The sequence below is a fragment of the Moschus berezovskii genome, chromosome 11, assembly GCF_049115385.1.
Source record: "Moschus berezovskii isolate FMDL1 chromosome 11, NW_MosBer_1.0, whole genome shotgun sequence".
Taxonomy (NCBI): Eukaryota; Metazoa; Chordata; class Mammalia; order Artiodactyla; family Moschidae; genus Moschus; species Moschus berezovskii.
This window is the reverse complement of record NC_142470.1, coordinates 8,107,270-8,130,335: the sequence shown is the minus strand read 5'-3', so window position 1 is coordinate 8,130,335 and position 23,066 is coordinate 8,107,270. Positions and strand designations below refer to the sequence as shown.

Below are 23,066 nucleotides of genomic sequence, written 5' to 3'. Positions count from 1 at the left end.
TAGGTTTGACGTGGGCCCAGGGATTGGTTATATTTAACAAACACTCCCAAGTAATTCTCATCCAGAGTCTGAGACACTGCCCTAAACCAGGGATAGGCAGGCAGGCTTTTCTGGAAAGAGCCAGAGAGTAAATATCTTTGGCTTGTGGGTCAGATATCTGTCATAACCACTCAACTCTGCTGTTGTAGCAGCAAAACAGCCAGACATTAAGGAAATGAAGGGATGTGGCTATGTTCCAGTAAAACCTGATTTACAAAGGCACATGGGGGGCCAGATTTGACCCATGAGCCCCTGCTCTCTGCCAGCCCCTATCTCCTCTACATGTAACCAATGAAGACACAGATATGTCTTTTTTTTAAAAAAAAAAAGTGATATTTCTTTAATTTAAAATTATGACCTGGAAAGACCCAGTCACTCAAAGCGATCCAAGCTTCCTCTTTATACCCAACAGGAACAGACACAATATTGGCTCAGATTGCCAACCCCAGAGAAAAACCAAACCAAGCTGCAAACCCCTCAGGAATTTCCCGGACTTCAGGGGCCATCAGGCTCCATGAAAGGAGGGCGCCCAAGTGGCCGGAGGCTGCTGTTTTCCAGTCACTGAGAAGAGTTTTCCTTCGCTCTGTAGCTGGCACTGCCCTCGTCCCCCATAGTGAGGATGATGCTAAAAGAGTCACCTCTCAACCGTCCTCGTGGGCATCTTCCGTAACTGCCACAGTGGAGCTGGGCAATTCTAGACGTACACCAGAAGGGCAGCACCTTCTTTGTTTAGCTGAGATCTGGAGCCTTGAGTTGTAACCAGCGGTCAACATGTGGCCAAGGCCTCCTTGGCAGCAAAATGGCAAAATTGGGAGAGGACCGGGGAAGGTGCAAGGGTCTCAGTAACTGATGGTGATTCTGTAAATGAAACAAGACAGATGCCAGCCAGGTAAAGTCCTTACAAATGGGTAGAAAGCATCAAGATAGGACAGGGAATACCACCTCCTCCAGCACTCCGAGGTTGGTTGGCTCTCCTTCGAGCACAGACGTTCAAGGTTCCACTTCTTGGGTCAGTTTCATTTCTCCCAACCAGTCAGTGAGGCTTTCCCGAGAACACGTGGCGCCGAGAACTGTGAGAAGGCAGTCCAGGGTGTGATGCAATGGAGGCTGTTTTCTGCACCGAGTTTTGGAACTGTGCAATCAGTAGAAGGGAAAGGAGGAAGGGCATGGCCAGAGCTGCCCTCGGAGGCCCCGGAGGCCTTCCCAGAGGGGTTCGTATATAATAAATACCACTGGCTCGCAGCAAAGCCTTCTGGAAGAAGCCGTGGCCTCAGAGCCACTGCAAGTGGGGGCAACGAGTAACATTTACAGCACCCAAAGCCTGATGCTTGACCTGAGTCAAAAGCTGTCGGGGCAAACCACCAAAGGGCTGCCCAGGGAACGCAGTGGAAGACCAGATGGAGGTCAGGCTGGTCCCCACCACACACAGCATTCCTGAGCCTGGCTGGCTGCAGCCTGGGTATACTGCAGGGGCAGTCCAGAGCACTAACAAGGTGTGCCCGGGCGCGGTGCGGGTAGGGGGGGGAAGAGCACGGCCCTAACCAGAGTCCCCTGAGAACTGAGACAGTGAGAAGGAGAAAAGGGCGGGGGTTTCCTCCTCAAGCCCGCTGGCTCACTCTGCCTCCCAAGGGAGGAAGAAGATATTACTGTACTACTGCCAGCACCACTGATGTTATTTTACTCCAAAGGATGGCACCTGGGTGGGGGGCGGGTATTTCAGTGCCGGCCCCCAGCTGTGAAATGCACCCCTGCCCTCTGCAGTGAGAGCCCTCCTTATGGTGGTCCTAGTCCAAGTCTGGGTCATGTCACAAGCCCTGGCTCATGACAACATGGGTCCCATCACCAGCGCCTGACCCCCGCCCATCCAGTCTTCAGGTTCTTAGCCGGACAGCTCAAGGGGTGGGGTGGGTAACAAGAGTTTTAGGTCCCAGGAACCCAACAAATTCTTCTTCCCAGTCTCCTTCACCTCCCAGAAACAGTGGACCCCTAAATGTCTGTCAAACTGGGAGCCATTCACGTGGCCAGACCTAGCCTAAGGCCAACCACACAAGCCACTTACAAGACCTTCACGGTGTCACCCATTCACAGCAGAAGGCTGGCCTTCCCCCTGCTCTCATTGGATGATGCTGTCTGGCTGCCCGTTCTGGGCCACCTGTCCAGGCTCCGAGGGAGTGGCGGGGTTGGGCATGTTGCTCTGAAGGTAGCGGCGGAAATCTTTGATCATGGGCCGGAGGACCTGGATGAGGACGCTCAGGGCCGCCTGGGTACCCTCCATGGCTTGAGCCTGGCGCTCCTGGGCACAGGCCTGCACCTCCTGGGAGCGACGGATCATCTGTAGCAGGTCGTTCTGCTGCTCCAGGTGCTGGGCGATCTCCTTCACGTGCAGGTTGGTGACCCGCTGCTCCTGGATCAGCTTGGCTGAGTTGAGGGCTATGCGGCTCTTGAGCGCCTGAGGCTTGACTGAGGTGTCAGAGTGCTGGGCCATCATCTCCACGGGGGCCTCGGCCGGCAGGGGCGGGGGGGCCTCAGCTGTGCAGTACTCTACCACTCCCTCCTCCAGCGTGTGATAGGTGGTCTCTGTGGGGACTGTGGGGAAGAAAGAGCAAATCGGTGGCAGGTCACTTTCTAGAAAGAGCGAGGCTGGCCGTGTGGGGTAGGGGGGAGGCCATTAAGCCTTGTTCTGGAGAATTCAGCCTCCTCTGGCTTTATAGCCTTTTATTTATAAGTCTGGGGCTTCCCGGCTGGCGCTAGTGGTAAAGAACCTGCCCACCAATGCAGGAGGTATAAGAGACGGGGGCTCAATCCCTGGGGTCAGGAAGATCCCCTGGAGAAGGGCATAGCAACCCACTGCAGTATTCTTGCCTGGAAAATCCCATGGACGGAGAAGCCTGGTAGGCTATAGTCTATGGGTTGCACAGCGTAGGACACGACTGAAGCGAATTAGCACACAGGTATAAATCTAGACTCTAAAGGATTTAGACTCTTAATCTACTTAATAACCAAACGGTCAGCCCCTGATCAGGCAAAAGCAAAGATACTAATAGTTAAGACCAGCACCTACTATGTGCTAGGCATGGATGGTGCTAACTCTTTGCCCTCCTTAGCTCCATGATCACCCATAATGACACCAAGAGGTAGATACTGTCACTTTCATTTTCAGAGATGATAAGACAGACTCAGACACCATGGTATGACTTGCCTAAGGTCACACAGCTATAGGAAGCCAGGTTTCCCCCAGTACTAATGTCCAAGGTGTTCACAGTCACCCCACTGGGCTGCTTCTGGCTAATAAAAGCAAGGCCACATGCTCCCGGAAGTACCAGCACACAGCAGGCATCCTGGGTGAGGGTTTGCAACCCCACTGGTCCTGTCTCCTTCGGTGATTTCTTGATTTCCATGACTTTTATGGCCAAGCACAAAAGGAGGCTGGAGTGGGAAGGCAGCAGTTAAAGTGCCCAAAAAGTGCCTCCCTGTCTCCTTGATCACCTTAATCAATGGAATGCCTAAAGGTCCTTCCTCTTACAGAACAGCAGCTGATTTAGACCAGTGTTTCCCACCTCCATATCCTTGAGAAATATGACACTGCTGGGGTATGGCACTCACACACACACACACACACACACCCCCAATTCTTTGAAGCCCGGTTGAGATACTGATGGATTCAGTTCCCAGCCCATCACAAAGACCACTTAACAGTTATCGGTGCAAACCTTATCTGAACTAAAAAGTCCAACCAACTAGTTTCATTGTCATTCCTAGTTTGAGAACCTTTGAAGGCACTCTGGCTGGGCTGTTTGGGCCTCCAAGCATGTCGGAAAGATCAGTTCTTCCCCACCCTTTAAAGACCAAATCAACTGTGTGTCCCACCCCTGCCAGGAAGTCCCCTTTCTCTTCTGAGTCCTTAGGTGATCCCGACTGACAGTGAAGTTATTCATATATGTGTCCCTCTATCTGTGCTCGGAGAATATAACTGGCCTATCTCTTAAGACACCTTGGGAATCCCAGCGCTGAGCCCAGGGTTTGGCACAGAATTGCACTAATGGTTGAGTGAATGGAGGGGTAGATTAACACCAGGAACTGGGAGGTTCCTCAGCAGTGCCTGATGAATGTTCACACTGAAAACCAGAGTGTCTTTGTCCAGAGTCAATGTCCATCTGCCTATTCATTCAGCAAATATCTCCTGACTGCCTACTAGGTGCCAGGCTCTGGGATAAGTCCTGTGGGGATATAAACATGGTCTCTGTCTTTAAGGACCAAACAGTTCAGTCACGGATGCAAATGGTGGCAAAACAGTGGAGGGCAAGCCAACCCTTCAGAAGTCCAGACTGCGTGCTGAGGAAGTCTCAGAGAGAAAACAAGATCACTTCTGTCTGGGGAGCCCTTGGAAGGCCTCCTGGTTGTCCAAGACTCCCATCTGACCTTTGACCCTTGGCAGCCAACCTTCCCTGGGCTGTCCCAGCTCTTGCTGGCCCTTCCCATTTAGGAACGCCGGACTGGGTGGGAGAGGTCACTCACTCTGTGTCAGGGTGACCGTGGCGGCGGCTGCAGTGGCTGTGGGTCCAAGGGCCACGGGGTGGATCTCTGCGGTACTGGGCAAGCTGATAATGGTGGCCTCGCCCAGCAGGTTGCAGATGCGCTGTTGCATGGGGGTGAGCAGTACAGGGGCTACAGCGGGGCCACCAGCGCCACTGCCACCGCCTGTCCCGGGCCCACCTGCTCCATCTTCCTCAGTGGGCCCTGGGGCCTCACCACCCTCCACGGCCGCCCGGACCTGGGCAACCTTGCGACGGACCTCGGTCTTGAGGTCGGACCACTTCTTCTTGACCTCGGGCAGCTCCCGGCGGCAGGTGGCCACGGCATTGACCCTTCTCAGAATGCCGTGCCACGCCGCACTCTTGGCAGCCAGAGGGACGCCGGCGTTGAAGTGGTTCACCAGCAGGTGCTTCTTCAGTTCCAGCTCCTCCACGATGATCTCCACCTCTCGCTCAGAGAAGTTCATCTTCCTTTTCTTGGCGGGGACGGCCATGGCCTCTCCCCACCCGGCTTTTTAAAGAAACTATAATCCCCTAACTGCCCCAATTCCCCTTCTGTCTTCCTTAGCCTCGCTACTCACCCACCCCCCCTACAGGGGATAGGCTGGGCTGGTCCAAGGCCAAGTACCAGGCCTTTGGTAACCCCCCTCGCTACGCAAAGTGCGTAGGGCCCAGCCCCGACCTGCCCAGCCGCTGCCAGCCAGCTGCGTAATGGCTTCCTGAATCTGCCTCTTCCGCCGGGGTGTGCGGAGATCCGCCCACTTCCCCTCTTCCCGCCTCCCAGAGCTTCTCTAGGGAGACACGCCCTCCCGGTTGGTCGCGGTTCAGATATCACATCCATCACTGGTTCTTTCGACCTGTCGCTCAGCTAAAGGGCACACCTACTTGCTGGAATTCGCCTGATCATTGGTCTAAAGGTGTGTCTGTCGCTACAGAGCGCCCCACCCAACCTAGTCTTTATTCACCCCCATTGGAAAGTCGTCCTGTCGTTCAATCATCATGATTACGACTTTTACGCCGTTAAATTTAGCTATTTTATTGGTGGTTTAGGGAGTTAGATTACCAAAACCCGGCTTCCTTGAGGATCCCTAGTGCTTTCGGCCTTGAGCCGTTGACCAGTTAATTTTTTTTTTATTCTACCCAGGGCGCAAACTTTGCCTTGGCAACCGCAGATCACAATCGCTCCTCAAGCAAATCCTATTTCCCATTGGAGATGACGATCTCTCCGTACACGACGGCTCCTCGCGTCTTTAGGATTCCGCGGGATAAACAGCGTTGCTAAATGGAAGTAGGACACGGGGCTTTCCGCCTGCCAATCACAGGACTCCTGCCTATCGCAGCGTGATTTCTTCTCGCCGACCCGACTCAGCCAATCCCCGCCTCCCGCCATTTGAATCGGCTCCAGGTTGAGCCGGGATTGCCCCTCCCTCTCCATTGAGCCGGGTAGCCTAGGGCTACGTGGGCAGTCCTCGGGGTGGCTCCGCCCCTCCAGTGGCCGTTCCGGCCTGGATTGGCAGGCGTCTCGCCAGGGGGCGTGGCCATCCTGGCGGCGCGCAGCGGGGCGGGGCTCCCGGAAGCTGCCCATCCCGCCTGCTTGCCGGCATCTCAGATCCCGTGCTAGTCCACCGAGGACCCCGGCGTGTTGTCCGAGCTCTCCCGCCGGCCCGCCGCCCCAGCCTCCCGCCCGATGGTGAGCAGTGTGTTGTGCCGCTGCGTGGCTTCCCCGCCGCCAGACCCCACCGCCTCCGCCTCGTCGTCCGCCTCATCGCCGGCGTCCGTGGACCCGTGCGGCGGCGCCGTCTGCGGGGGCCCGGACCACCGACTGCGCCTCTGGAGCCTCTTCCAGACTCTCGACGTCAACCGCGACGGCGGGCTGTGTGTCAACGACCTGGCCGTGGGACTTCGGCGCCTGGGACTACACCGCACCGAGGGCGAGCTACGGGTAGGTAACGCGTACCCCTCCGAGCGGGCGGGGAAGGGACGCCCCCTTTGCGCCCCAGCACCTCCGGGAGGTCCAGGTGACAGGTCTGGTCTGTGCGACCGGCTTCTCTGGCAGCCCTTTGGAGTTTGGCAGGCTTGGTAGAGGCCTCTCGGGCTGGCTAAGACCCCCCTGGATGACAGACTTGGACACCCCCATTTATGCCCTAGTGGGAGTAGAGCTCCTTCTTTCCTCTGTGGGCGCTTGGGCTGGGGACGGGGGTGCGGGGATAGGCTCTCCCTGAGTACAGGTGGATACCTTTTGGATATTCTGATGGCCAATATCCCCTTTCTGCCGGGACTTTCCCCAAAGTAGAAGGTCAAGTCTCCAGAGTCTGCTGTATGTCACCTTCTGACCTCAAGACTTAAGCTTTGATGCTCCCCTCTACCCATCATTAATGGTTTCATCCATCCTCTTCCAGTGGCTCCACGTTTCCATCCTAGCGGTGGGCCCTGATCGGGTTCCTCTCGGAAACATGTGGGAGTTGGAAAAAATGGGAACTGGGGTTTCAGGCAGATCGTGCCTTGTGGGTGGTAAGAACTGACAGTTCTTCTGGGTAAGGCTCAATCCCCGTTGACGTGCTCATCCAGAAAATGGGATCAAGATGTCTTACAAGCTTGCAGATTAGAGTGAAAGAATCCAGGGGAAATTTTTTCCTAAAAGTGAAAGCCTGACCCACCTAGGAGGAGACTTCGTTACTCTTGTTCTGGAGTGGCCTCCTGGCCAAGGGGGAAGGAGGGACAGAGATGTGCTGTCCTTTCTGTATGGAACCCTCAAGCAGAGGGTTTCTCAAGAGGCTGTTTCTTCCTCTTCTGTCTCTCGTGGTATGTTTTCCTATCTGACTTTGTAGCTATAGCTGCCCTTTTCCAAGTATTTTGTTTATTGTGGCTGAGCCTGATTTATAACCTGGAGGAAGACTACTTTACCTAGCAACCTGTTTCTCTTGTAAGTTGGTTCCTTTGGTCCATTAGTACATACCGCAATTAGAGAATCTCATAGCTAAGTGTGAAAAAAGTTTTTGGTAAAACGCCAGTGAATGTAAGCAATTTGTTTTTCAGGTAGGTGTACATAAAGTTTTAAACTCATGTCCAGAGTATCTTGGCTCAACATCCAAGCTATTTCACCTACTTAGGATCAGCCTAGGGAGACCAAGGGTAACACTATGCAAGATACAATCATTGGGTTAAGTCCAACAGGCTTAAAAGCAAGATTTTTTTTTAAAGTCTTTTCAAGTGAGTGTTACACAGAACTGAGCTGAGTATTTTCTAACCCATAACTGATGAATAAACCACTTGGAAAGATGAGATGGCTGAACTCAGAGGGTCTGTGACTTACAGGCTCAGGGAGGTGAGGTCTGTGACTTATGGACCTCGGTGAGCCTTTCTGCTCTGTGAACCTAGCCACCAGGTTACATGGAGGGTCTCTGACTGCAGGAGTGTGTTCCGTGTTTACACCTCAACTGGAATCAGTGTTTTTATGATTCATGGCACATTTGACATGGATCCAAATCTATTTTTTTTTTGGTAGTAAATGTAAATTTTAAGGGCAAATAAGAAGAAAGGGATCATTTTCTTTCCAGTGTTGAAACTTTTTTGATTAACCAAAAGGAGCCTAGCCCATTGGAGTCACACTGGCTCTACAATCTCTAACTCAGGGAGTAAGTTTCCTTTCAGTGTATGGCTTTTCGTATGGACTCTGACTACTTCTACCAACTCTTTCAGCTGATGAATGTGAAATTATACAGCTTTGCGAGATTGGGAATGATTCATTTTATTCGTTTATTACCTGTGGAGGATCACAGGCTAGTCCTGCAAGAGAATGGTTTAAGTATGAGAGAGAGAACCTGCCTTCTTGTGAATAGCTGGGCCGCAGGAAGACACCCTGCCTCACGAACCCCCTTACCACTTCCTGCTGCAATAGTTTATCAGTATTAGCTACACACAGAAAAAGTAGTGCTGCAGTTTTGCAGAAGTAGCAAAGGCAAGAGAGAACTGGGGCGGAGGGGTGCCTTTCAGTTCAAAATGAGTTATCTACCGCGGGAATAGGCACTGAAAAACACAACATCCAACTCTGGCAGCTGCTCCATACAACCCACAGGACCAGTCTGAGGTGCTCGGGTTTGAACAGGAATCAGCCGTGAGGGTGTATCAGTGGGTGGCTGGTGAACTCAGGCCTTGCGACTACACAGAGCCTCCCACTGGCTTACCACCACTGGATCGAGCTTTCTTTAGAAATGAGCCAGCAGTTTTTGGCATCTGCCTTGGTTTCAGAAGAAATTGGAACAGTCGAGGAAAATTTACTTAAAATGGCAGTGGGCCAGAGACACCAGTGACAGCCAGCCAGAGAAATTTTCTTTGTAAAGGGTATGTGAGCAGGAAGCCTGTCCCGGGACAAAAGAAGGGAAGAGTTTATTAAAGACAGAAAGAAGATGACGACCACAGTAGCAGCTTTGGGAGATGAGACTCCAGCGAGAGCTAATTATAGCATTGCCTATTTAAGGCATTTTCATGTGACCAAACAAAATCTGAAAACAAATTTAAAACGTAGGCTGGAACTCAGGCAGCCAATTAGGGAAAGAACCCAAGCTGGGTGATGTGTCAGCTGTTGTTCCTCTAGCTGAGGCTTGAGGGACTCTCCTCAGCGGCTGGTGTTTGATACAAGTGAGGATTCTAGGTGGTGGTATGGTCAAGTTTGCTGACTCAAGAGACGTGCATGTGCTCCATCTAGTTTGAGACTCATAAGCTGGACTTTGGGGAGAACTTGAAGAATGATCCTTTTGTTTGGCTTATGGGATCTTTATTTGGCATGTGGGATCTTAGTTCCCCGACCAGGAATCGAACCCTCATCCCCTGCATTGCAAGGCAGATTCTTAACCACTGGATCACCAGGGAAGTCCCCATCTTTTTAGAACCACATCTTTTATTCCCAAAATAGGTTTCAGGATTATTCAGAGATTATCCTATCAACCATGAGAGCCTGCCCTCTCCTAATTCTCTCCTTGACCTGAGCAGTGTATAGGAAGCAATCTCTGTTGACTTGGAATAATGTCAGGTTGGCACTGCTTGATCATATGCTACTGTTAGACTCTATACCTTTTCAGTGTCTGGCCATTTGTGGGACAGGTGTTTGCCTAAATAGTCACACTCAGGTAAAAGACTCTACAGAACAAAGACCCTTTTCCCTGGAAAGGGCAGAGACATAACTTGGTATAATAGAATGACACATCAGAAACAGAAAAATGCTGTTCACGGACTAGATTGGCTTTACATATTTAACTGATGGTGTTATATTGTAAAATTGGTTCCTGGGTTGGAGGAATTATCATCAACTGGGCTAGAAGATGTTTGTTTTGAATTAGTTGATAATCTGGAAAGGTGGAGCCCGGTACCCTGATCCTTAGACCAAGTATTAAATAAGAACAAACCAGAGTGGGCCTGACCTGGAGCTTCAGTGGGTGAATTCCTTTGATGTTCAAAGAGCCATCAATTGTTGAAGCCTCACAGAAACCACAGGGGAATGAGGGAAACAAATATTTTGCTAGTATTCATTTCTAGTCCAGCTGAGTACATAGCCGCAGGATGAATTCAGTGAATAAAACTGCACTCCGAGGGGACTAGTCTCATTAAATCTGAGCTGACTTTTCATTTTTAACCATTTCTTCTTTCACTAATGTGAATTTGACAGAGCCAAAGAATTTAGTCTTGGACAGTCACTGGCCATCCTTGGCCAGCCTCCCACCCAGCATTCCTCCTGTGACATCCTCCTTTGCAGAGGACCGTCCAGCCCTTTCCTTTGTGTACTGAGTTGGGGTCCGTCTCTTCTTTCTCAGATCATACTGAAGTCTGTCTCCTTGCGTCTGTTACCCATTTGCCCTGGGCATACCTTCAGGAACAACCTAGAAATGGGATCTAAGCTGTCTTATCTGAAAACACCTGTCTTATCGGAAGACAGCTGTCTTCTCGTAATCTCCGCTGCTGCTCAGTAGTTTTCACCATGCCCTTCTCACGTGTCCACACTTCCCTGCACCCTTCTCTGAGGCAGTGTGCCCTGGCGTTAAGACAACAGATTTTCCTTGGAAGTCCAAAACAGGGAAAGCAGTGGAGATGGAAAATAGACTGGTGGTTGCCTGGGCCGGGGAGTGGAGGGTAATAGAGAGCTAGGATGGTGATAACTAACAATAAGTCTGGAGTTTCTTTTGAGGGGTGGGGTGGCGAGTGTTCTTTGTGAGGTGATAAAGTGGCCTAAAACTGTTGATGATTGCAAATATCCCTGAATATACTGAAAGCCACTGAATTATACACTCAAATGGGTGATTTCCTTGGTAAGCAAATTATATCTCAATCGAACTTTTGAGTAACCCAGCACAGGTTTTGCAGTATAAACCTGGGTTCAGGTTTCGTTCCAGCTGCTTGCAAGCTCTGTGACCTTGAGCAAGTTACTGGACCTCTCCAGACCGAGCAGGAGGTTCAGTTTCCTTATCCTGGTGGGAGGAATACCTAGTTCAGTGGGCTTGTTGTGGGATTGAATTAAAAGAAGTTCATAAAGAACCTGTGACAGGGTTCAACCCAAAATGACCATTTCCCAGGGAGTGTTTGAAAATAAGATGCCCAGAACTGGGGGTAATCATCTATTTTTTTCTTAGGTTACTGAGGTGAAAAGTGGACTCGAAAGAAGGAGAAAGCCTAGGGGATGTGGTTGTAATGGGTGTGTCGGTGATAAAGGGCGTACAGCACAGTCTCCTGACAGCTGATGGGGCTGCGGAAAACCTGGGCCCTACAGCCTGTAGGAAGATTAAAACAGAAAAAAGAGAGAGAGACAGAAACCCTGCTGGCAGGAGATTTCCAAAAAGCGGTCGTGTTACCCTACACACAATGATGTCTTTGGCCCAAATGTTTCCCAGGGTGGACGTGGGACCCCGTGAGCACCACTCTTGTCAGCCTGTTGTGGTTTCACGAGCCATGGATGATCTGGAAGCTTCAAGTAGAACGTAACACCTTTGGAGATGGTCTCAGTAACCACATTAGTTTATAGAAGCGGGACTGAGTTTCCAAGGTCGGGCTGGTTGAAGGCAGAGTCAGTGGTAGAACCCAGCTGAGTGTTTTGAGACCTCCCCCCATGGTGTTCAGGAAACAATAGGTTCGTTCTAGACTCAACACAAGCCGTTCACTTAAAGATGCACCTTCCTTTAAAGTAAATGAATAACAAAGGTAGGACGGAAGGCACTTCTTATCTGCTTTAAACTCCTGGCCGGGAAGCTTGAAAAGAAGGTGACTCATGGCTTATGTTCTCAGAGTTGGGGGGGGGGGGTTGCCCCGTGGCTCTGTGAAGCTTCCCACATTCCAGCCATCCCTGGCCTCCTGCCTCCTTTCTTGCAGCCCTCCCTCCTCCTGGGCTGGAGTCTTCTTACCAAACACGAGGAAAAACCACCTCCATTGTGTGAGAAAACTTGCAAAAAAGAAAAGAATTTTGAAATACCGGTGGTAAAATAAAGAGCAGGGAATGGTTTGGATCACCCAGAATAAGCACAGAGTGTTGCCGCCTTCTCTTTGGTCCGATGCAGTTAAGAGTCCTGTTGGTTAAAACCAGCCCACTACCATGCCCGCCTTCACCATCCTCACCTGGCCTTTTTACCATCCCTCCTGTTGCTTCTATTTGATGGCCTTGGACTGAGTTTGAACCCCTGGGATGTTAGAAATGGAAAGGCCTTGGAGGTTTGTCCAGTTCAGAGACGTTAAATAACTTGTCCAGGGTCTTAGTGAAACACCTTATGCGGTCATGTAGGGCCTTTTCTATGGGAGAGATTACATCCCATAGAAGCCTTTAGTGATACATTTATGGACATGGTTCACTTTTGTCCTTTTTTCCTTTACATCTTGGGTGGGTTTTTTTTTTTGTTTTTTGTTTTTTTTGGCTAAAGGCTTTCCTTTAAGCCTATCCAAGCAGTATAAAATAGGATCTGGTAAATGGTTCTGTAGTTAAAAACTTCCTTTTCTGAATTGTTTCTAAAGTGCTGACTTGATATAAACCAGTCATTCTTACATGGAGGTCTCCCATCTGCCCTTCACACCCTGAGCAGCTCTGATGTGTATTTGCTGAAGAAAGCAGCCGTCCATCTAGTGGGTTTCACACCTGTGTGTGAGCTCCTCTCTCTGAGGTCCTCCCCCAGGACAGAGGAAGAGACTGGTAACAGCTACATTCACACTCAGGACTTCCCAGGTGGCACTAGTGGTAAAGAACCCGCCTACCAATTCAGGAGACCTAAGAGATGCAGGTTCAATCCCTGTGTGGGGAAGATACCCTGGAGGAGGGCATGGCAACCCACTCCAGTATTCTTGCCTGGGGAATCCCATGGACAAAGGAGCCTGGCGGGCTCCAAAGAGTCCAAAGGGTCGCAAAGAGTTGGACACAGTTGAAGCGATTTAGCATAGACGCGTGTGCATTCACATTCATTCAGATGATATCGGTTTTAGAGGGCGATCCTGAAATCAGCTTTAAGAAACTGCAAACATCTACTGTTGCTTTAGTAATCTGCTGGCTTGCCGTTTCATGTGGGAGTGAAGAAGGACTCGGAAAGTGTGGCTTCCACAAGTAAGCCGAACATGTGCCCGTGGTTCGGCTCCCGCTGGTCAATTGGGGTTGGTTGAGAAATTTCTGATCACTTTAGATGACTTAGGGTGTTTATATGGCCAGACTTAATACCATATTCTCCCCACCACCACCACCCCATCCCTCCCCCGCTTTATACTTGACATCTGTGTAATCTGAAAGGAGAATCAGGCTCCTATAAGAGCAGAAAAAGATGAAAAATTATGCTGTGTTTCTATTCTGTCTCTTGTTTCTCCAGCTCTTTAATTTACATTCTATATCTCAAAACCCTACACTTAAAATCAGGTTAGTTTTGCACACCCCTGACTTTCTTTTAGTGAAAGGAAAAAGACATCTTTGTTCACAGGCATTGACCTTGAACTTGGGACCTCAGCGGAGACTGGCTTTTCACCGGGAGTAAATAAGTATTCAAAAAACTGTTTCCTCTGTGGGGCACTTCTCTTTCCCACAGTCACAGGAGTCCCCTTCAGGGAGTTTTGGCCGAAGCTAGATTTTCTGGTTTTACTTCCTGAAATGGAAATAGATTAGGGGACTTCGCCCCTTTCATTGCTGCAGTTTTGTCATCTTCAGTGCCAAAGCAGGCCGTCGTCTAACTGGGGGCTGAGTCGAGGGCAGGAAGCTGTTTAACAGTCCTGCCTGACGCCCTAAGACCCCTCCTGCCATGGGACGGCATGGGACAACACCCGCGATGTAAGCATTGAAATTCTCCAGTTGACTCATTTCGGAGAAGGATAAGTCACCTGCCACAGTGGTGCCTTTGAAACAGCAAATCGTTACTACCAGTATATAAAGAGATCCTTCACAGTCTTTTGCTCCTGCACCATTCAAAAGGATATATAAAAAAATATGTACCCCATTGCATATTAAGTTGGCATCTAAAACGTTTTGTCCTAAGTTTGGTAGCTGCGGAGGATATAATTTCTGGCGTACTGTATATCCGGTTTAAGTGTTTTAGTTTGTGGGTTTCAGTTTTGGTCAAAACCTTAGATTTTTTGCAGATTCGACCTATTCATGTGTTACCCTCCACATAACCCATTAGCCGAGGCAGTCCTTGTTTTCAAATCAAATCATTTTGGCTTTCAGTCAAATAAAATCTGGCTTCATTTTTTGTTGAAAGTGTTAGTAGTCGTCCCTTTGACTACATCTCTTCCTAATGTTAATTATAATTCTAAGATAGATGGTTTGTAGGTAGTGAAACTGGTAAACAGCAGACGAGGGGTATTACCCTGGAGTCAGTCTTGGGAAAGCTCTCTGTCCTGTTATAAGAGTCCCTCAGGAACCTCCACTTGTCCTTCTGTGTGATGTCCCAGGGACTTCTATACCCAGGGCAATTCATCAGGATATTTTAGAATGGGTTCCCATTGGGAATACATTCCATTAGAATTTGTTGTTTTCTCTGAAAAGTATAGGAGCTCCTGAGACATACTTTTATCCCCAAGTCTGTTTTCTAGATGCCTGGAAGAGTGGGTTCCTTCTGCAGGTGATTACCCTCAGCTTAACCAGGCTCTGTTGATGTTTATAAATCTACAGTTGCAGGAGGGTTATACTCTCCAGTCCTGTCTCTGGATATCAGGGGTCCCCCAAGAAAGTTAAGTGCGGTGGAGTTGTGTTATAGTGACTGTGAAAGAAACTAATGATCGACCAGATACTGGTGATGCTGTCGTATATGGAAAGAGAGGTACTGCATTAACCCACAAGAAAATCAAAGGTACTACAAAGGTTGCTTTAAAGTCAAAATATTGGCAAAGTATGCAAATTGAATATGTTTTCATTGATTGCTGTCTCAGGTGCTGGTCAAAGGAGATTTTAGGATAAATAGGCCTGGTCTCTTCCTTGTTATTATTTCTTTTCTTCTGCTGACTTTGGGTGTAATTTGTTCTTTTCTGTAAGTAGAAACAGGTCACGGATTTAAGACCTCTCTTTTTGGGATATAGGCATTCCCTTCTAAGTCCTGCTCTGGCTGCATCCCACAAGTTTTGCTGTGTTGTGGTTTCATACCATTCAAAATACTTTTTCATTTCTCCTTTGGTTTCTTCTTTGAAGCATAGATTATTTACCGTTGCATTTCATTTCTGCTTCCCTGGTTAGCTCTGTGGTAAAGAATCCACCTGCCAATGCAGGAAACAAGGGCTCAATCCCTGGGTCAGGAAGATTCCCTGGAGAAGGAAATGGCAACCCACCCTAGTATTCTTGCCTGGGGAAATCCCATGGACAGAGGAGCCTGGTGGGCTACAGTCCATGGGGTCACAAAAGAGTCAGACATAGGGACTAAACAACAACAAATTTCATTTCTAAACATTTAAATATTTCCCAGTCATCTTTCTATCATTTATTTCTAACTTAATTCCACTGTGGTCAAAAGAACATTTTGTACAGATTAAATCCACTTATATTTAATTTAATGAGTCTTGTTTTTTTAGCCAGAATATGTTCTGTGCCTACTTGAGAAGAATGTGCATTCTAGTCCTGTCCAGTGGAGTGTTTTATAAAGGCCAGTTAGGTCAGGTCGGTGGATAAGCTGTAGTGTTGTTCAAGTCTTCTGGGTGCTCACTGATTTTCTGTTTACTTGCTCCACCATTTACTGAGACGAGGGTGTTAAGACCTGACTATACTGGTGGATTTGACTCTCTTTTCCTAACAGTTCTGTTGGGTTTTTACTTTCTGTCTTTTGAAGCTCTGTAATGTGGTCCTAAAACATTTAGGATTATTATGTCTATTCTTTTACTTTTAACCTATGTGTATCTTTATGTTTAAAGTGTGTTTCTTAGAGCAACATCTAGCTAGATCTTGCTTTTTTGACCAGCCTGATGATCTCCGCCTTTGCACTGAGATGTTTAAACCATTTCCATCTACTATTGTTACTGATATGGTTGAGTATAAATCTGCCATCTGACTGCTTGTTTTCTTTTTTCTTTTTTCTTTTTATTGGAGGCTAATTATTTTACAATATTATATTGGTTGGTTTTGCCATACATTGACATGAATCACTGCTTGTTTTCTGTTTGCACCACCTATTCTCTGTTCCTTTCTCTTTCTGCCTTCTTTTGGGTCGAAGAGTATTTATAATTTCACTTTATCTCATTTGTTAGCTTACTAGTTATAACTTTCTGTCTCTCTCCAACCCCCCCACCTCTCTCTCTTCAGTGGTAGCTTTTGGAATTATAGTATACATCTTTAACTTATCACAACCTACCTCAATGGATATTATACCCCTTCATAAGTAGTTTAAGATTCTTTTTTAAATTCTACCTATTTCTTTGGCTGTGTTGGGTCTTTGTTACTGGGCGCGGGCTCTCTCTAGTTGAGGCAGGCTGGGGGCCACTCTCGAGGTGGGACGCGCAGGCTTCTCTTGTTGTGGCTCTCAGGCTGTCGGTGCTCGGGCTTCGGCAGTTGCACTGTGTGGGCTCGGTCGTTGTGGCGCTCAGGCACTCGACACAGGCTTAGTAACTGCAGCAGCACACGGGCTTAGTTGCTGTTCAGCAGGCGGGGCTTCCCACCTAGCTCAGTCGGTAAGGAATCTGCCTGCAATGCTGGAGACCTGGGTTCGATTCCTGGGTCAGGAAGATCCCCTGGAGAAGGAAATGGCAACCCACTCCATCCAGTACTCTTGATTGGAAAATCCCATGGACAGAGGAGCCTGGCGGGCTACAGTCCCTAAGTCGCAAGAGTCGGACACGACTTAGCGCTATCTTTGTTTCTTTCAGCATGTGGAATCTTCCCAGACCAGGGATCAAATCTGTGTCCCCTGCATTGGCAGGAGGATTCTTATCCACTGTACCACCACCAGGAAAGTCCTAGTTTAAGAATATTAAACATTATGCTTTCATTTCTTTCCTCCCAGCCTTTGTGCAATGGTTCTCATACATTTTTACTTCTACGTACGTTGTAGACCACGCAGGCTGCCTCTATGGCTTGTCTTTTTATGGGCTTCCCAGGTGACGCTAGTGGTAAAGAACCTGCCTACCAGTGCAGGAGACACAGGGACGTGGATTTGATCCCTGGGTCTGAAAGGTCCCCTGAAGGAGGACATGGCACCCACTCCAGTGTTCATCCCTGGGGAATCCCATGGACAGAGGAGCCTGGCGGGCTCCAGTCCAAAGAGTCGCGCAGGATGCATGTTATAAATCCACCATACATTGTTTTATTTTTGCTCTAAATTGTCACTTATATTTGAGAGAGATTTGAGCAATGAGAGAACTCTCTCTCTACTGCAGTCACCGTTTCTAGTCCTTCTCATTCTTTCCATTCCAGTCTTCTCTGGTATCGTTTTCCTTCCATCTGACGGGCTTCTTTAACATTTCTTGTAGTACAGGTCTGCTGTCAGTAAGTTCTTTAAGTTTTCGTACATCTAGAAAGTGTTTTGCCTTCCTTTTGGATGGTATTTTTCTAGGTATAAAATTCTGGATTAACAGTTTCTGATGGAAATCCCCTGTCATTCTTGTTTTTGTTCTTCTGTAAGTAATGGGTGTTTTTCTCAAGGTGCTTTTTAGATTTTCCTCTTTATCATTGGTTTTCAGAAATAATTGTGATGTGCCTGACTGTAATTTTGTTTTGTTTTGATGTTCCTTATGCTTGAGGTTTGTTGAGCTCTTGGGTCTGTAGGTTTTAATAAATTTGGAAAAAACCTGGCCATTAATTATTTAAATATCTTTTCTGTTCCCACCTCCATGAATTTCAGACGGGTGGATATTAGTCTATTAGCAGTTCTTCCACAGGTCACTAATGCATTTCTCTCTCTCTCTCTCTTTTGTAAATGGCTTTATGTTTTCTATGTGTGTTTCCTTTTGGAAAGTTTCCATTGCTGTGTGTTCAAGTTCCTTAATCTTTTCTTATGCGTTGCCTCATCTGCTGTTAAAACCATCCAGGTGTGTTTTTCATCTCAGACATTGTCATTTTCATCTAGAGTATCTGTAGTGTCTCTATTTAATGTGCTGTATCTTTCTTGAGCATGTGGAATACAGTTATGACTTGTAATATCCTCATGTCCTTATTCTATCATACATGTCCTTTCCGGGTCACTTTCAATGGATTGATTTCTCATTGTGGGTCATCTTCTCCTGCTTCTTTGCATTGCTGTTAATTTTTTATGGGATTTTTATCGTGGATATTTTTGTATTCCTATGAATATTCTTGAGCTTTATTCCAGGGTGCAGTTATTTAGAAACAGTTCGACTCTCTCGGGCCAGCCTTTTATAGCTTTGTTAGATCAACAAGAACAGCATTTAGTCTAGGGCCAGTTTTGCCCCTGCTATGGAGGCAAAACCTTCTGAGTACCCTTCTTGAACTTACCTATGTTATGAGGTTTTCCAGTCCAGCTGGTGGGAACAGGAACTGTTCTTAGCCCTGTGATGCCTTTGGCCAGTTCTTTCCCCACCCACAGGCAGTTTCCTCATGCTCACATGCTCTGACTCTCAGGGGCCCTCAGCAGAGCTCCAGACCTCACTCTCTCTGCAGCTCTGTCTTCTTTGGTTCTCTGCCCTGCAAACTGCAGCTATCCTGGCCTCCCAGCTCCTGCTCTTCAATGTGGGGAGACTGCTGGGCTCTGCTGGGTGTCCACTCTCTGCACGATAACCTGGAAACTCTAGGCAGGAAACCTGGGCAATTGAAGGTCTCATTTGTTTAGAAATCTGAGGCATCCTGTCCTTTGTTGCCCATTGAAAACCATTATCTCACATTTTTTCTGTACATTTAGTTGTTATAGTCGGGAACGTGAATTGGTTCCTGTTACTCCATCTTGGCTGGAACCTGCCCTGAGTTCATAGCTTAGTTCTGTGGTACAGAGGAGTCCATTAAAGGAAAAACCGGTTACTTACTTAACATAGGATTTCTCTTTTATTTGTAGATGAGGGCCCAAAAGATCACCAGCTGCCCCAATTCACCAGATTTTCAGTGCCTTAAAAACAAAAAAAGGATTAATTTTTAGTAGTGGATCTTTATTTAGGGATTTTTTACCCTAGACTGGCCCTTCTTTTGTGGTACAACTACTTAGTTCTATGAGCTCACAGTCATTTTCTAAATTAAAATAGCTAATGATGTACTGTTCTAAGAGCTTTCATGTATTATTTAATTTAGTCTTCAGCCAACTCCATGAAGAACAGAACAGTCCTGTTACTGTCCCCACTTTGCTCATGAGGCTGTTAAAACACAGAGAGGTGAAGTAACTTGACCCAGATCTTACAGCCAGTAAGCGATAGCCAGGATTGAACCTGGGGTCTGGCTCCAAAGACTAGACATTTAACCAACACACAAAACTCCTTCTAGGTAAAGTTGTTCTGTGTATCCAGCGAGAGGGCAACTGACGTGGGCTCCTTAGCTTTCGAACAAGCATGCTAGTCTTGCTTTCGTGTTTTCTCGTGTTTTCTTCTTAAATAACGGCTGTATGTATGCACACATGTGTGCCTGGTCGTGCATGCTCATGGTCTGGTTTCACAAGATATAAGAGGGTACTCGGTGAAAATAAATCTCCCGTCTACCTTTCTTCCCTCAAACTCCTAAGTCCCCCTCTATCCCCACCCCAGACCATCTCTTCAGTTTCAGTATGTCCATCCAGGGAGATTCTTCGTGTATACAAGCATAGCAATAAACAGCGGCATACTATCCCCTCCCTTCTGCACACTGCTCGTTTCATCTAACAAGATATCTTCAAGTCATTCCGTAATCGTAGATGTAGTACTGCCTTACTCTTTCTGTTTGGGGGGTGGTGGTTTGATGTAGACTCTTTTTAAAGTCTTTATTGAATCTGTTACAATATTGCTTCTGTTTTATGTTTTGGTTTTTTGGCTGTGAGGCATGTGGGATCCTAGCCCAGGGATGGAACCCACCCCCCTGCACTGGAAGGTGAAGTCTTAACCGCTGGACCACCAGGAAAGTCACGGCCATACTCTTTGACAGCTGCCTCGGGCTCCATTGTGTGGATGTGCATTAATTTAGACCTGCTCCCCTTTTAAAGAACTTTGAATGTTTCCATTTGTGCTCAGTCACTCAATTGTGTCGGACTCTTTGCAGCCCCGTGGACCATAGGCCGCCAGGCTCCTCTGTCCATGGTGTTATCCAGACAAGAATACTGGAGTGGGTTGCCCAGGGATTGAACCTGCATTCTCCTGTGTCTAACCTGTGCTATTGTAAATCAGGCTGCAAAAAATATCCTTATATTTTATCATCACATGTATGCATCCCATATATGTTAACATACGTATATGTGATTTCCCACATGTGCAAACATATCTGCAGATTAATTCACTGAAAGTGGAGTTGCTGTCAGAGGGTTTGTGCTTTTGATATGCTGGTAGCAGTGACTAAACTGCCCTCCAGCGAGACTGCACTGGTTCACTCTTACAACAGCACATCAGGATATATGTTCCCCAACACAGTCTATTAAACTTTTTCCATGCTGTTTGTTTTTAAAATAATGGTTATGAACAGCCTATCAGAGAGTTGCCTTTTCAAGAGATGACGTGACACTGCAGTTTGTCTTAGTAAATGAAGAAACAAATGACCAAAGATTAATTCCCTTTTATTCATGATCGCTTACTCAGTTGAGTCCACAGCCTTCAGCTATGCCTGGTCCTGGGTACGAGGGCTAGAAAGATCTGTGACTTGATCCCTGTCCCCAGGCAGCTCAGCGTGTAGAGGGAGCCGCAGAGGAGAAACGACCTGATGGGGTGCGCGCCGTTTGTGTTGCGCACAATTGCAGAGAATGGGAAAACTGAACAGGCGGAAGGGTTGCCGGACGTCTTAGGAAGCGTTGCCAGGATCTCTTGATCTGTTAAACTTGAGGGGGAGTGTCATCCCAGAAGCAGTCAGTTGGAGAGGAGGAAGCTGGGCTCCTCCATGTGGACTCCAGGCCACTGGAAGCCCCTCTGGAGGTTGCCGCGGGCACCTCCCTGCAGAACTGCCGGCTGCATGCGGGGAATCGGCGGGCTGTGATTGGAGGGACGTTGCTGGTGGGGATAATGAACCCGGTAGTGTCGGCAGAGGTGATTGGCCGCGCCCTGCTGCAGTGAGAATGCAGGCTTGGATGCTTGGGTGCTCGCCGGTGTGATGTTGCTCCTTAGTTCAGAGAGGACAAGCTGAATGATCGGGAGCTAGAAGAAGTTGGCTTCTGCCTCGGGAGAGGTCTGTCGGGCCATCCGCCTTTTCTTTCTTTCTTTTTTCTTTTGCCAAAAAGCCAAACCTTTGATCACAGTCCACCTGCAAAAGTGAGTTTTTATTGGAAGAGGTTCCAGCGGCTCTCTGGTGGCCAGCAACCCCCCGACGGGGCTCTCAGAGTGAGCTGCTTCGCAGGCTGGGCACGACAGCAGTGAGAAGGCAGGAAGCAGCCACGGCAGGCAGAGCTGCCAGCCCTCCCAACTCCCCAGGCTAGTCATCCAAGCAGCTGTGTAGCCCAAGACTTTCGGTGTTGTGGTCACAGCCCTCAAAAGTGAGCGGTCACTGGTGGCGACGTGTGGAGCAAGCTGGAATGTCTCAGATGCTGTGGCATTTTCTGTCTAGCCTTTTCCCCAGGGCCGGGTGCCAAGGCTCCAGAGAGGGCAGCGGGAATGAAGTCAGAGGCACCCCGGCCCCGGCTCGGAGAGACCAGATGCCAAGCTTTTTGGGGAAGCAGGACGGAAGGGCTGAGGCCACGGAAAAGAGACCCACCATCTTGCTGGTGGTCGGACCTGCAGAGCAATTTCCTAAGGTAATGGCAATGTGGAGAGGACCTCCTAGGTGAGGGGCTGGCTTGGAGAAAGCTGGAGTGTGGGGGAGGAAGAGAAAACTTATGAATGAATTCATTTGGTACCAGGGGCCTGGGGAGAAGTGTTAGACAGTAAAGAAGCCCAACTTTAGTCCAGTCTTCTGTGGCTGCTGCACCCGCTTGATTACCTATGTGACCACTTCAGTGGCCATTTGAAGAAGGAAGGTGGAATGCAATGGGAGATATACCCTAGGATGTGTCACTGTGGTCCCAGAAAGCCATTTGAAAGGAAGGGACAGTTACAGTGTGTCTTAGGTATTAGCATTTTAAACAGCTCGAGGAGGATGGACCTCAAGCGGGCCAAAGAGCGAACCTTCGAAGGTGAACCCAGGTGCCGGGAACTAGGGAGGACCAGCCTGTCCTGCATCCTGAAGGTCAGACCTTCTGCTTTGGTGGGCAGAGGACCCGTCTTACCTTTCCATTGGGAAGGAGGGGAGCAGTGGGGCAGAATTGAGGCTGGAGGCTCAGGACACAGAGACCGGTAGTCCTCTGGAGTCCTGAGGTCTGCTGAGTGCGGGGTTCTTCCATCCATCTCACACCCTGAGTGTGGGTTATGTCATCTGATCCCCTCAAGAGCCAGGGTAAGTGGTAGCATCCCCATTTCACAGATGAGGAAACTGAGGTGGAGAAAGATTAAGTAATTTGCCCAGGATTGAACAATAAAGGAGGAGCAGAGGTGAGATTTCACTCTAGTCTACCTGGAACTTTGCCCTCTACTGCCTCGCCTTCCCATCAGAAAGCCACGGGGACTAGTCTGGTTCTGTTCAGGATTAGAACCGAAAGGCTACTTGGCTGTGATTTCTCCCGCCCAAGGTAGCAATGCCGTGTTCACCTCCTGAGCCTTGGTTACTCTGAATTTTTTCTCCTTTCTCAAGGTACAAATCAACTGGAAAAAGGAAGGCAAGTCTGCCCTATGTGTAGCACACTGTAGAGTCCAGAAAAGGTTCAGCTGGGTTGAATTGCTGCATTTACGAAACAGATGTTCACTTTTTCTTTGCTCAGTGGGAGGGACCTTTTTTTTTTTAAATTTATTTCTTTGCCTGCCCTGGGGCTTAGTTGCGGCATGCAGGATCTTCAGTTGAGGTATGTGGGATCTAGTTCTCTGACCAGGGATCGAACCCAGACCTCTTACATTGGGAATATGAAGTCTCAGCCACTGGACCACCAGTGAAGTCCT

General features: G+C 48.4%; 2 protein-coding genes across 5 annotated transcripts in view; one reads left to right on the top strand and one right to left on the bottom strand.

The window, feature by feature from the left end:
• Positions 1-962: 962 nt before the first annotated feature.
• Positions 963-5,283, bottom strand: NAIF1 (nuclear apoptosis inducing factor 1). The gene is made up of 2 exons (XM_055400769.2): positions 4,555-5,283; positions 963-2,625 (listed from the first exon to the last, which is right to left on the bottom strand). The coding sequence occupies exons 1-2, from the start codon at positions 5,063-5,065 to the stop codon at positions 2,153-2,155; spliced, it is 984 nt and encodes a 327-aa protein (XP_055256744.1). The 5' UTR covers positions 5,066-5,283; the 3' UTR covers positions 963-2,152.
• An 876-nt stretch (positions 5,284-6,159) lies between these two features.
• The window catches only part of SLC25A25 (solute carrier family 25 member 25), a 32,489-nt gene continuing 15,582 nt past the window's right edge, over positions 6,160-23,066 (top strand). Inside the window, exon 1 of one of the 4 annotated variants that reach the window (XM_055399762.2) lies at positions 6,160-6,513. In XM_055399762.2, the coding sequence (XP_055255737.1) occupies positions 6,259-6,513 (255 nt within the window). In that variant the 5' untranslated portion in view covers positions 6,160-6,258. Of the gene's footprint in view, positions 6,514-21,168; positions 21,833-23,066 lie in introns of those variants that run through there. The other 3 variants (XM_055399763.2, XM_088841132.1, XM_088841131.1) reach the window with 3 other exon arrangements.